General features: G+C 38.4%; 1 protein-coding gene across 1 annotated transcript in view; it reads left to right on the top strand.

Annotated features, from left to right (window-relative positions):
- Positions 1-13,678, top strand: part of AKNA (AT-hook transcription factor) — an 865,316-nt gene that overhangs the window by 572,335 nt on the left and 279,303 nt on the right. Inside the window, exon 8 of the mRNA XM_044058163.1 lies at positions 4,824-4,948. Coding sequence (XP_043914098.1) covers positions 4,824-4,948 — 125 coding nt within the window. The remainder of the gene's footprint in view (positions 1-4,823; positions 4,949-13,678) is intronic.

Raw genomic sequence — 13,678 nt, 5'->3', positions numbered from 1 at the left:
GAAATGGAGAAGCAGTTGAGTAATACATCTGGTAGTAATATGTGTCACTTTTTTGAGAATACAGTAATAAGTAAGACTATGATGGAGAGGAAGAATAGTAGTTAAGATGAAATTTCAGAGGTGAGAAGGTAAGGTTGAATCAAGTAATGAGTAAGTTGGTCAGTCAGGTTTAGTACAGGGGCACATCCAATGTGTTTTCAGGAAGAGCTTAAGTTTATTTTAAAACAGAGTAATAGAGGGAAGTGTGGAAAGTTCAGAGGGAAGTAGGTTCCAGGTTTTTCCAACAGTATTAGAGAAGAGAGAGTCTCCAGCTCTATTGTTTGATTTATTGATATATACAAGAAGTTTTTGTGAAGATCTTAGGGACTTCAGGTTATAATAGGGGTGAATAAGGTTAGCTAGGATGGGTGTTTTGGCAGGTTGAAAAAGTATTTTATGGGCGATGACCAGTTGATTAAATTTCTGCTGCTGCTGTAATTCAAGCCACCCTAGATGCTTTAGATTAATACAGTGGTGTGTTCTGAATGGGTTACCTGTGGCAAACCAGGCTATGCTATTGTAGGAGTTTTCTAGTTTCTTAGTTATTTTTTTGACAGATTGGTAAATATGGGTGAGGCATAAAGAAGGGTAGAGATTAGATGAATGTGGGCAATAGTTATTCTAGTTGCAGGAGTGAGAAAGGGTTTGATCCTATAAAGAGAGCCTATTTTTTTATTAGTAGTTTTCAAAATGTTGTTGATATGGGCGTCAAAGTTAAAGTTGTTGTCTATGGTGAGACATAGCAGTTTGGTATAAGATCTTGGGATATGAGTGTACCATTATTGGATGTTACAGTGAAGTCTTTTGGGGGAGATTTACTGGTAGGTATAAAAAGGAGAAGTTTAGTTTTTTTAGGGTTTAATAGGAGACAGTGTTTTGTAAACCATAGTTCTACAGAGTTAAATACGTCTTGAGAAAGGGAGTGAAGTTCTGATACAGATGTGGCTGAGCATATAAGGGTGGAGTCATCATTGTATTGTATACATGTAGCTTGGGGAACTACTTGGTGAAGGTCATTGATGAATATAGAAAACAAGAGAGGGCCCAGTATGGACCCTTGAGGGACACCAATATTAACAGGTAGCTGGGTAGAAAGAATGGTGTTCCAGAGCACAGCTTGATGTCTGTTATTTAAGTAGGAATGGAACCATTTTATAGCTAGTCTGTCAAGAGACAGAGATTTGAGAATGTTTGAGTAAAGTGTGATTTACCATGTCGAAAGCCTTGGACAGGTCAATGAAAAGTGCAGAGAAAGCATCTTGAGGTTAGAGTTTTTGTTGATGGTATCAATAAAGGAAAGGAGGGCAGTAGTTGTGCTATGGGAAGGTCTGAACCCATGTTGGGAGTTGGAAAGCAGGTTATTATGGAGAAGATGGTCTAGCAATTGCCTGTGGATACATCTTTCCATGATCTTAGATAAAGGAGAAAGTAGGGCTATGGGATGATAGTTGGAGAGTTCAGTGGAGTCTCCCCCTTTGTGAAGGGGAATAATATGAGAGACTTTCCAAAGTTTGGGAATATATCCTTCAGTGATGGTTTTATTGATGAGAATGGAGATGGGGTAAGCAATAGATTTGGCTGCTAACTTGTAGGTATTCTGCTGGTAGTTGGTCAGCAGAAGGAGTGCATGGTTTCAGTTTTTGGATAAGGGTGAGAATAAATGCTGTTGGGACAGGTTGGAAGAGAAATGGAGGTGGTGGGTTAGAGTCAGAATTAGATATAGTTACGTTTTGAGGAGAGAGCTGACTGGCAAGAGTTTGACTTGCTTTGGTGAAAAAGGTATTAAATGCATTAGCAGTTTGTTTAGGATTGTCCTTGTCAGTGCCTTGAGGGTTAGGTGTGATAGATTGACCAGGATGTAATAATTGATTAATACTTGACCAGAACTTTTGTGGTTTATTATGGTGGGTATGCTGAGATTGTAGGTAATAGTTTTTTTATCGGACATTATAGCTTTTTTTGTTTAATTTCTCAGTTGTTTGTAGTTTTGGAGGTCAACGGGGTTTATAGTTGAGCCTGATTTATTCTAGTATTTATTTCTGAGATGGATTTTTTTGCTTGGTTTCCTTAAGCCATGGAGCAGATTTAGTTCTTATCCTGATAGAGCGGGTAGGAGCATGGCGGTTGAGTATGTCTAGCTTCATCTAGATCAAGGTGTTTTAAGGGGGACCAATTACATGCTGTATGTTCACATAGGAACAGATCCAAGTTGAAGTTTTTCTTGGTTCTAATTGCCCTAAATATGGGTTGAATGGGTGGATTGGTTTTGAGCCTGATAATGTAGGTTAGTGAGTGGTCACTTATGTTGTCAGGGTGGGTTCCAGAGTCATAAGTCTGGGGTTGATTATTGAGTATCCAATCTAAGGTGCTTTCTTTATTTTTAGTCTTGTTTATTCTAGTAGGGGAGGTAATAGTTTGGGTAAACCCATAGAGTATATGGCTAGTGGAATAGTTGTTAATGCAACATTTCCAGTCAATGTTAAAATCATCTAGGATTATGGTTTCTTGGGGAAGGTTTTGAGATAACCAAGAAAGAATGTTTTCGATGGTAGTAATGTTATTACCTGGAGGAACATAGATGCAGATAATATAGATAGATTTGACTGGGTTTAGCTGAAGCTTGGTAATAAGTATGTCAGCATTAGTCTTGAGGAGGTTTTTGGTTAACGATGGTTATTTGAAAATCAGATTTGAATAGAACAGCTACTGCTATTCCACCACCTTTCTTGGCTACACAGTCAAGATGTAAGATGCAACCAGGTGGTATAATTTCATTATCTTTAGTTATCGCTTTTAACCAAGTTTCTGTTAGACAAATATCAAATGAGTAGAGTTCCAAGAGAGCATGGAGTTGTGTTATTTTATTAATGCTACGTGTGTTGAGGTGAGCTATTAAGAGTGAGTTGGGAGGTTTTTTTAGTAGGTGAATGGCAGAGAGGTTTGGGTTGATGAGTTGAGTGGTGGTGGAGGTGTTTGGACCGGGGTTTGGGTGAATATCTCCATCCTTTAGGGAGAAAAAGCAGCAAATGCACTGTGTGCAAAATTCCGTCTCTGTGTCTTGGGAATTCGCCCCTATTCAACGCTCAACAGTCCACAACACCTTCAATGAAACCAAGTAGAAGTAAATAAAAGTTTATTGTAATGCCAACAAACAAAGAATGGTTAAGCGCTTTCACTTGAATAAAACAAGCTTCCTCAGAAGCACTTAACCATTCTTTGTTTGTTGGTTTCATTGAAGGTGTTGTGGACTGTTATGAGCATTGAATAGGGGCGAATTTCCAAGACAAAGAGACGGAATTTTGCACACAGTGCATTTGCTGCTTTTTCTTTCCTAGTTGAACTTTTATGGTTGCTGCACTGTTTGCTTCAGTCGAATCCTTTAGGGAGAGGAGTAGTGTTAGATATTTAGTATTAGTATATTTCCTGAGAAGAAATGGATATCTTCTGGTATTAGGGAAGTTGTATCTAATGTGTGCTGTCCTATGGTATTTAGGTAGTAGATAGCTGGGTGTGGATGTAATGTTGAAATGGTTAGTGTGAGAGGCTAGTGAAGAAGAGGTAGATTGTTTAGTAGGGTATAGAAAGTTTGCATGTACTGGGTGTTCATAGGAGGTAGAGTTAAAGGAGGTAGAAGTGTGAGTATGAATAACCTTTGTAAGTGGACTATGGTGGAGGGTTTATTCATTGACATGGTAGATATAAATTACTATAGGTACAGAGGTAAAGTTGGTGTGGTCAGGAAAGGTAAAAGGAAGAGGTGAGAGAGATAGTGGTGGGAAAATAGAGAAGATTGTTTAATGGAAATGTGATTGTGATAGGTGGAATGGAGAAGGGGTGTGGTTTGATAGGTATAAGAGTATGACCTCTGGGATGGGTGGGAATTGGGGGTAGGGTAGGGGAGCGGAGTAAGCCCGCAGGGCGAACTGAGTGGGTTAGAGCAAGTAAATAATGAGATCCCAGAGACAATCAGAAAGCTACAGATTGTAGAGGAGCTCTAGGTAATTCCAGGTGAGTGGGGAGTACTATTACAATAGTGAGTTAACAGGAGATAGTTGAGAGGGGAAAGGGAATATAGCTAACAGAGGTGTAGTAATAGAAAAGAGGAGAAAAAAAACAAAGAAAATAAGTAATGAGGGATATAATACTAGAGAAGAGAATAATGGATATTAAGCCAAGTTTAGGGTGCCACCTAGTGGACAACAGCTTGCTTTTACAGCAAGTTGGCAAAGTAGAAATAAAGAAGATAAAGTAAGTCAGTTAATAGAACCAAGGAGAGAAGGGTTAATAGGGTGAGAGCTGGAACTGGCTGCTGGGAACCTGGCTCAGGAGGGAGACTTAAAACATACACTACTTGTTTTTGTCATAAAGAAGAATTCTGTACACAGTTTTGTCAGGGGGTCAAACGTACTTTCTTTACTCCTTTGTAGGGAGGGACTTAGAGCACAAGACAAAAGTTTCTTAGGGATGCTGATGAGATGGTGGGACTTATTTGATGGGAGTCCTTAATGACCAGGCAGGTCTACCCCCAATTTCATTCTAAAAGGAATTTTTAATTGAAATGGGTCAAAAAATTCAGTTTGTCAGACAGCTCAGTCTGAACTGCACTCACTGCATCTTCAGTACACTGAATTCTGCACATTACTGTGGAGCCATCTGTTCTGTCTCAATTCTAGAATGGTAGTAGTATGTAAGAGATTAATATGGTTCCTTTGGAGACTTGATTCAGTTGTGAAAATGACTCTAGTTAGAAAGTGATAAGTGATTCTGTTTTGTTATAATTTTAGGGGTTTCAACAACTTAAGGAAGCATTAGATACCCTGGAACGAGGATACCTCCAGGCTCGCGATGAGCACCGCAAGCTCCAACGTCAGAGTGGTAATTTTCGCCTTGGAGATTTTGATCCTGACAGGTGAGTCAGATGAAGTACAAGTATGTCAGTACATTTTCCCCTGCTAAGTTGCACACTTTTGACATTTGCTTTGCTCATTACATTCTCACTTCATTGCAACTTCCAAAGTTTATCCTGTGTTCTAAGCACATATTCTGTTTTCTCAGATTCTTGTTTTTTGTGTTTGTTAGCATTTACATCTTCATTTTTCAGTCTTGTTTTGCAGTGTTTGTTATATAAATTCAGTGGTAAACACCAGATTTTATTTGTCTATATTATATAATCAAACTTTTAAAAGTTATAATGTCATATGGTCGACACCATATGATCAAACTTTTAAAAGTTCTAAAATGTAATAAAAAAAAAACTAAGAAAAAACCTATCTGAACGGTTTAAGTAGGCGGACAAGCCCCCCCACACCCTCCCACACCGCTCTTTAAATATACCAACTCTGAGATCGCACTACAGTGCAAAAAAGGGAAATTTTCCCATTCTGCACTGTACAGTGATCTCCGTTGAAACGTTCAAACTTTTAAAAGTTCGATCATATGGTGTCGACCATGATGTTTGAACAGTTCGACAATGTGATATAGACTCGATTTTATAGAAGTCAGAAGAGAAAGAGGGTTGATTGCAAGGCAGCAGTACTAATAGAATTGCACCTGTACTGTCGCTAAAAGCTGGACAATTTCTGATGGTCACATGTGTTGACTGTCTCTGTTTTACTGCCAGAAGTCAGGTTTAGCTATAATGCTCCATGAAGGTGTGATTGATGCCGTCTGTTGTTTCCCCTATTGATAGCCCCAGAATGGATTTGCTTGTTGGGTGGCTTCTTAGTTTCTGCTCTTGGAACTCTATCTGCAATTAACTTGTGGTGTTGCAGTTGGTTAAACATGCTGGGTATGACCCACTGATTGGTCTTGCTAATTTCAGGAAGTAAAGTTCTTTTTCAGCATTCCATGATTTATTCATAAACCAAAAGAATACACATTGATACATCAATTGTTTATATCATTGGAGTTTTGAGACTGGAATTTAGAATTAAGTTTGAAAAAAGTAATCTGATTTTTGAGTTTGCCTTCCTGCTGTTGGTAGTTGCACAGACCTGAGATGTCTTTACTAAAATAAAAAGAGCTGTTTTAAATTTACTATGCCCCAAGGAACATTATTCAGATCCAAAAAGCCTGCCCTTTAAAACTCTACTAGCTGTAGTATGTCTTTTACTATAGTGCTACATTCATTTATTTAGGTCTCTCTTGTGAGAACATTTGACTTCATCTGAATCCTACTGCCAAGTGTAAGAACATTACAATTGGATTACTCTTTAAATATATGATATGTGAAAACTAATCCAATTTAATTGAAAAAGCAGGAGTTGGTAGTCACAGACATTTATGCAGGTAAGTAGCACTTTAAAGAACTTTTAGCAAAAACAAACCAAGCTAGCAAGAGTACTAAAGGTAAATGAGGTAGCCAGTATAATAAGTAACTCGCAGACCAGGGATTAAGGAATCTGGCTTTTGTTAGACAGTTTGTTTAGATAAAGCCAGCGTAAAAGTATTTGAGTGTGACTGCAGTACAAGTAGTATGACTGTAGTGGAAGAATCAGGATGCTAAATTCAGCAAGTATACCACAGATCAAAGATTGAAAGTCCTTTTGGTGCATATTGGTAGGTGGTGATGTTCGTAAAGTATGTAAGACCATGTCAGACACTAATGACAAGTCTGAGGAAGCAAATGAAAAACGTATTCACACTTTTTGAATCGATTGAAAATATGTTTGAAATGTATATATCCAGTAGTGCTGTCTATGAGAGGAATTAAAATGCATGTGTATTATGCAGGGTTAAGGGCCATGACAAGGAAATATGCATTTTCAGATATAGATAGTGAAATGAAAACACAGATAATTCAGATATTAAACAATGAAAATGAGGGCACGTGCATTTTCACAGCAAGAAGTTATGCTACAGGAAATCCTTGAGTTTACTAGGTTTCTAGAAATGTCAGAGATCCTTTCAGAAAACAGAAATATGGAAACAAAAGGCATTAACATAATACAACTTGTGAAGGAAGTGACTGTCATAAAAGGAAATACTGCCAGCCCAGCTATCTGAAATTTTGTAAATAGTTGTATGTCATTTGTGAATAACAGCATGATGCCATTGATTGTGGTACTACTATATTATAACTGTATGTTGTGTGTATCAAACTGCTAATACAGAAATATGTGTAAAGTACTGATTTTAGAGGTGTGGCCACAGTATACCCTGCTAGATCAGCACAGAAATGTATATAAACTATTGTAAATGTATATGTTTTAACAGTGGGAACTGGCACATAGAAGGTTAACTTGCAAAACTTCAGTAAAATAGTTGAAATTAATTGTTTTATAACTGCATAAACAAGCAATGTTATCTTTCAGTTTCAGTCAACAAGGAGACAAGATGTCTATGCTAGGGGACTCTGTGTTGCCTAGGAAGAGAGAGAATTATTAGGCTTGAAATGTAGAAGTTTTTTATTGTTTTAGGACTTTGAGGATGTGCAAACATCTAAAGGCTATGTATGTTTCACAGGAAAGATGCTAAATGCTGATAGTTTCTGACAATGGGGATTTAGCTTGGGAACTAAAGTCAAGTTTCAAAAAGTGATGTCATCCAAGCTACCCCAGTCATAATATTTGATATTAATTTAAGAACTCTGTCAGAGAGAGAGAAAGAGGGCATTTTGTATTTTTCTTTGACCTGACAGCATCAGCTGGGAAACATCCACTTAATCACTTCTGCCTGTTTGTTGTTCTGTAAGTAAGTTAACTAGGGCACAATAATTTATCTTCGATACAGTTAGGAGTATAGTGAAGTGTAGCTTAGATGTTTTCTTTATTTATTTGAGACCGTCCGGCAAGGTTGTTTTAAATATTTCCTGTGATTTTGAGCTCTGAAGTTACTGTGATAATTTACTGAGTATTTTCTTGTTCTTTTATTATTTATTATTAAATATATTTAAAACTACTGTATCTTTGTGGCTGACATTTGTGAAACATATTTAAGCTCTTAAAGTACTTGCATATCTGTTTGGTGGCACTATACAGGCCACTCCTAATAGCCCTGCTCTTGGTCAAGCTGCCATTTCGATTTATAGTAACACTACACAGTAAGATTGGACACCCTTTGCTAAGGGCCTTAAAGTAGCTGATAAGTAGTGACTAGTGCTAAACTACAACCACCCTGCTTACAGGCCCCATGAAGAGCTCAGTGTCTCTCCAACCTAACACCCCTCTAAGAATTCAGCTTCTGTACCACCTTTATCTTTTATCCGACCAGTGGATACATTGTTATAAGACAAGTGCAGTCCGAGTCTGAACTGTCTGCAAATGCAAACAGATAAAGTTAACTTTGTGTATGCGTCTACCTGTTTGAGCTAATATTATCCTGTGGAGAGCACTCTGCTTTGGCTTGTAAGCAGCCCCCCCCCCCCATACTCACACTCATCTTCCATTTCTTGTTTATTCACTTCTTTTAGCAAATAATATCCATAACTGATCAAATACTGTGTTTGTTAATTTAAATTGAGACCACAGTAGCCTACTGATACAAGGTTATCCTGTTCTTCCACCTGATAAATGGTTAAGAAATGACTTACAGCTTCAGAGCTGTTCTTGGTCAATTCTGATTATTTATTAAACACAAACTTGTCTTTGCTTGGATCTTGGCTCATCCTGCTCCATTTCCCCTCGGGCTCACTCTGCTCCCTTACCTACCCCCATATCCCACCCACCCCAATACCTGTAATTTAAACTTTACCAAGTCACACCCACCAGAGTTTAAACCACCAGATCTGCTTAAGTAATTATAACTACCCCCTGCCATTACAAATTAATACCTATATAAAGAAAAATAAATGCTGCTACCGTCTGAAGGTTGTAGTTCCCAATGAGAAGTATCAAAACCAAAACTGGACACAACCACCACAATGTTATAAACCAGTATTTAATGTCGAAGTAAAACAAAATAAAATAAGCGCTTTCACATGCTACACAGGCATGCTTCTTCAGATTTCACAAACACATTTTCAAACAGTTCTTAAATACTAACTGCATAACCAAGTAATTGAGTAATGGATTCAATAATTGAATTCAATAATTGATTGATTGAGCAAGCAATATTTTAAGGCAACCACCTCCTAGTTTAAAGCCAGATAGAGAGTGAATCGTATATAATGAAATGTGTATATGTATATCCTGAATACAAAAATACAATGTAATAAGTAATATAAAATAATAATTGACTAACTAAAAATTAATAATTTAAACAAAACACAATTTACAACATCATATTAAACTGTCCGATGTAAAAAAATATATAAAATATATCAAAGCACTACTTATAAAATGCGTGTACTAACGTACATCTAAACCCAGAGTATAAATTTGGGTCCTTAGGCATGTCCAGCGCTTTATAATTCATTACCTCTTAAAACATTAATGGAAAAAATATTAATAATATATATAGTATATAATATAAAAAGTGCAATATATATATATATATATATATATATATATATATATATATATATATATATATATATGCGGTTAAATCCAAAAATACATCTAAATACGTGCATCCAGTATTGGTTTAATGCTAATAGACTGGTTGAGCCCTAGTTCTACATGTGCTCTCATTCTAAAAATCCATTCAAGCTCAACTGATTCTAAGTGATTCAAGTTGCTACCCCCTTGTTTATTCTGCAATATCATCTGTAACACCCTGAACCAAAAAGTATGACCTACATTTAAACTAACATGTCTGGCCAACGCGTTCTGGTTGTTCATTTTCCTGATATCGTATATATGATTATATATTCTGTCTTTTAGCCTCCTCGCTGTCATGCCCACATAAAACCCTGTACATTTTGTACATGTAGCTAAATAAATTAGATTCTTACTATCGCATGTAGCATAAAACTTAGGTTTAAACTCAAACATCATGGTAGGATGAACAAAGTGTTGTTCGAATGTTATATATCTACACATATTACATCTCATGCAGCAAAAAGTACCCATTTTATTTATACTTAATCTATTGATTCTATCTTTTGTGTAAATACCTATCTACAATACATTTGCATTCACACGCAGTAGCAACTACCCAAATAAAAACGTACCCAGTAAACATCCCAAACACCTCATACATAACTTCTGACATTGAATATGTGACATTATAATCCACCCCTCCTACACCAAAACTTCCTACCACATTAACACAAACTATCCGTACTACCTTCTCAGGTACCCAAACCCATACTTTATTAGTATCTACTTAATCCAAAACTCACCCCCCATTATATCCTGAATTGTCGTCATGTCTACCAAACCTCTTTCACTTCTAACTCAAATATTACTACTTGTTACCATATCTTAACTAACCCAGACTCCACTATGCACACATATTCCTCAACCTGCATATCACCCAATCTCTACCCCATCAATAATGGTATGCTCTTCATCTACAAACTCTTACCTAGCTCCAAAAACTCTACTCACATCTATATTAGCCACATCCCCATAAAGCTTACACCACATAGATTGCATACAACTGAAATACCTCTTCTGCCATCTCATCTCTATCCTTCTCTCTGGCACCATTTATCTAAACCCTGGCCCTTCACCCTCACACATCTCAACCTGCCAATCCTATCCTCCTCCCACAACTGGTAAACCCCTCCGTTTCTCAGCTCTAAATGCTCAGTGCATATGCAACAAAATTCCTAACCTCCATGCCTGGCTTCTCCATAACCAACCCGATATTCTGGCCATCTCAGAAACCTGGCTCAAACTCCATATATTAGTTACCCCCTATGCCAAATCTATTCCCAAATTTGCCAAGGCAGAACTAATTCCAGCCCTACTTCATATAAACAAACGTAAACTTATATGCATAGTTTCCATTTATATCCCTCCCGAAGACTATATCTCAACCATTGAAGATATTCTCTCCTGGTTCTCTAACAACATCACTAATGAAACTATAATCCTGGGTGATGTTAATATTAACTGGTCAACAATTCAGTCTCCTACAAACTTAATATAAACTTGTACAAAATCACTCAGCTTATTAACTCAACAACTATGCCTTCCAAGAACTTCCTTAGTGGAAGTAACCTGGACTGGATTCTAGTTTCTTATCCACATTACATCTCTGATAGTGGCACTCTGCCTGACCCATTAGGCGACCACTTCCCCACTTTTGCCCACCGTCTTCCCTCCATACAGCTAACTCATACCTACACCTTCACTCGCTGTTTAAAAAACTTTAATCCTAGCACATTCTCAAATGCACTAAAAAAATGAACTGGAACCCACTAAAAACACTTCCCTTAGAAAATGCTGTTACCTACTTTAACTCAACTTTCCTCAACTTGCTTGACTCTTATGCCCCTCTGAAAACAAAGCACACAAGCAGTCGTGTACCTTGGCTAACCAAAAATACCTTAGTAGCCATGCGATTCCAGGATAAAGCCTGGAACCTTTACAACAAAAGGAAGAAACTGTTGCAGAAAAGAGGAAAATGCCAGGATGCAAAAAACTCCCTTACCAGCCTCAGTAATTAGCTGAGATCCCTCATAAAATCCTCCAAAGCTAGTTATGAAAATAAAATTGCCAAAGATTCCAAAGATAACCACAAAGCATTCTATAACTATGTCAAGAATCTAAATGGCAATGCTCAGATCTGCTCTGAGCTACAACAGAATGGCATTAAATATACTGATCCCAAGGATATTGCCAATATCCTGGCAGATCAACTCAGTGCCAACTTCACCCACTTTCTCACCCCCTAAACGGCCCATCTCAGTACCGGAAGATTGCCAAATTCCAGTAATAACAGCCACACAGGTAAAAAAAACACACTCTCCAAAGCTAAGAATACAGATGACATCCCGGGCTGTGTACTACATGAGCTACAAAATGAACTGGCACCTCACCTAAGTGTCATGATTAATCTTAGCCTCACCTCAGGCTTCATGCCTACTGAGTGGCACACAGCTACAGTTATCCCACTCCACAAGGGGGGATCCACCTTGGATCCCGGGAAGTACCGCTCCATCAGTCTGATGAGGCTGAACTGTAAGGGCATGGAATGTATTATCATGGAACTTATAAACAAAGACATTGGCAACTTTCAAACACTGGACCCCACCCAATTTGGGTTTGTGAAGGGCCGATCTTGTCTCCTGAACCTGATTGACTTATTTGTATCAGTCTCCAGAGCCATGGATGAGGGTAAGGTGGTCCACACAGCCTTATCTGGACCTCACCAAGGTCTTTGACACCATCCCCTACTCTGGAATCATGGATAAACTTACTAAGCTGGGCATTCATCCCTACATCACTCGATGGGGGTTGTCAACTGGCTTACTAACAGAACCCACACTGTAAATGTAGCTGACTCCAAATCCAGCTCCAGACAAGTGGAGTACCTCAGGGTTCAGTCCTGGGACTGCTCTTGTTTGCCATCTACTTCTCTCAAGTACAAGCCAACACTAAGGGACACTCTGGCTAACAAAGTTCGCAGATGACTGCAAACTGGAAGCCATTATTGAATCCCCAAATTATGTGGATACTCTACAAAAGGGCCTTACAGAAACAGATGCTTGGTGCCAGAGCCATGGGCTCAAGCTCAATGCCAAGAAATGTATAGTTATCCCCTTTGGGAAAAAACATGTACCCGTGAATTACCACATAGGTGGCAGTACAGTAAACACCGAAAGTGTGATAAGAGACTTAGGGACACAGGTGGACAGTGGTCTCGCCTTCAATAACCACATCGCCACAAAGTCAGGAAATCCTATGTGGCACACTTCATCACTAAGGGCTTTTCATCCAGAAAAAAGGAAGTCATTGTCCCACTGAACTCATCCCTCAATTAGACCCATTATAGAATACACTGCCCCATTAGGTATGTACCTTTCAAGGCATCTGCAACAACTGGAAGGGCCGCAGAAATACCTCACTAAAAGAATCACAGGCCTAAAGCAGATGCCCTACGCTGACTGCCTTAAACTCCAGCTATACTCTGTCACATATCGTCTACTCAGAGGAGATCTCTGCTTAACATACAAGGCCATGTCAAACCCAGAGCTGTTGGACATGCTACACTTAAAGAAATCCCAATCCCTCAGAGCCACATGCTCTAGGGATCTAAATCTTGTCATCACAATAAAAAAAAACATGCTGGAGGGATAGATTCTTGACCCAGAGACTCATTAGACTCTGGAATAGACTGCCCATACATGTCAAGCATAGCGCCTCTTTGGTCCTCTTCAAAAGAAACCTTGACGACTGAATGGGAGAAAGAAATTCACCCCAGAAATCACGTCAGTCACCCTGCTAGACAGGGGTCCAGGGAAGTAAATAGTGTGGGAAGAAATAGCCAAGGAATTATTATGAGTAGGCTTGTATAGGCCCTAGGGCTGATAGCCTAGTACCAACCTATAAAACAGCACTCCAAAATTAAAACTATCACCACCCTTAATGAAATTAAAGCACTTCATAACAAAGTAAAAAAACTTCTCTCAGACCACAAAGCCTACTTCTCTACACTCCAAACCAACCATAACACCACCCCCAAAAACTTCTGTCATGGAATCTCCTCCCTTCTCAACCTTGGCAAAAAAGAAAACCCCTGCCCTGATCCAGATTTCTCTGACTTGGACTTAGCCACCTAATTTAACACTTTCTTTATTGATTCCATA

Source organism: Protopterus annectens, chromosome 16.part0, assembly GCF_019279795.1.
Source record: "Protopterus annectens isolate FY-2018-M chromosome 16.part0, PAN1.0, whole genome shotgun sequence".
NCBI classification, from domain to species: domain Eukaryota; kingdom Metazoa; phylum Chordata; order Ceratodontiformes; family Protopteridae; genus Protopterus; species Protopterus annectens.
The sequence above is the reverse complement of the archived record's forward strand: the minus strand, read 5'-3'. Positions and strand labels throughout refer to the sequence as shown.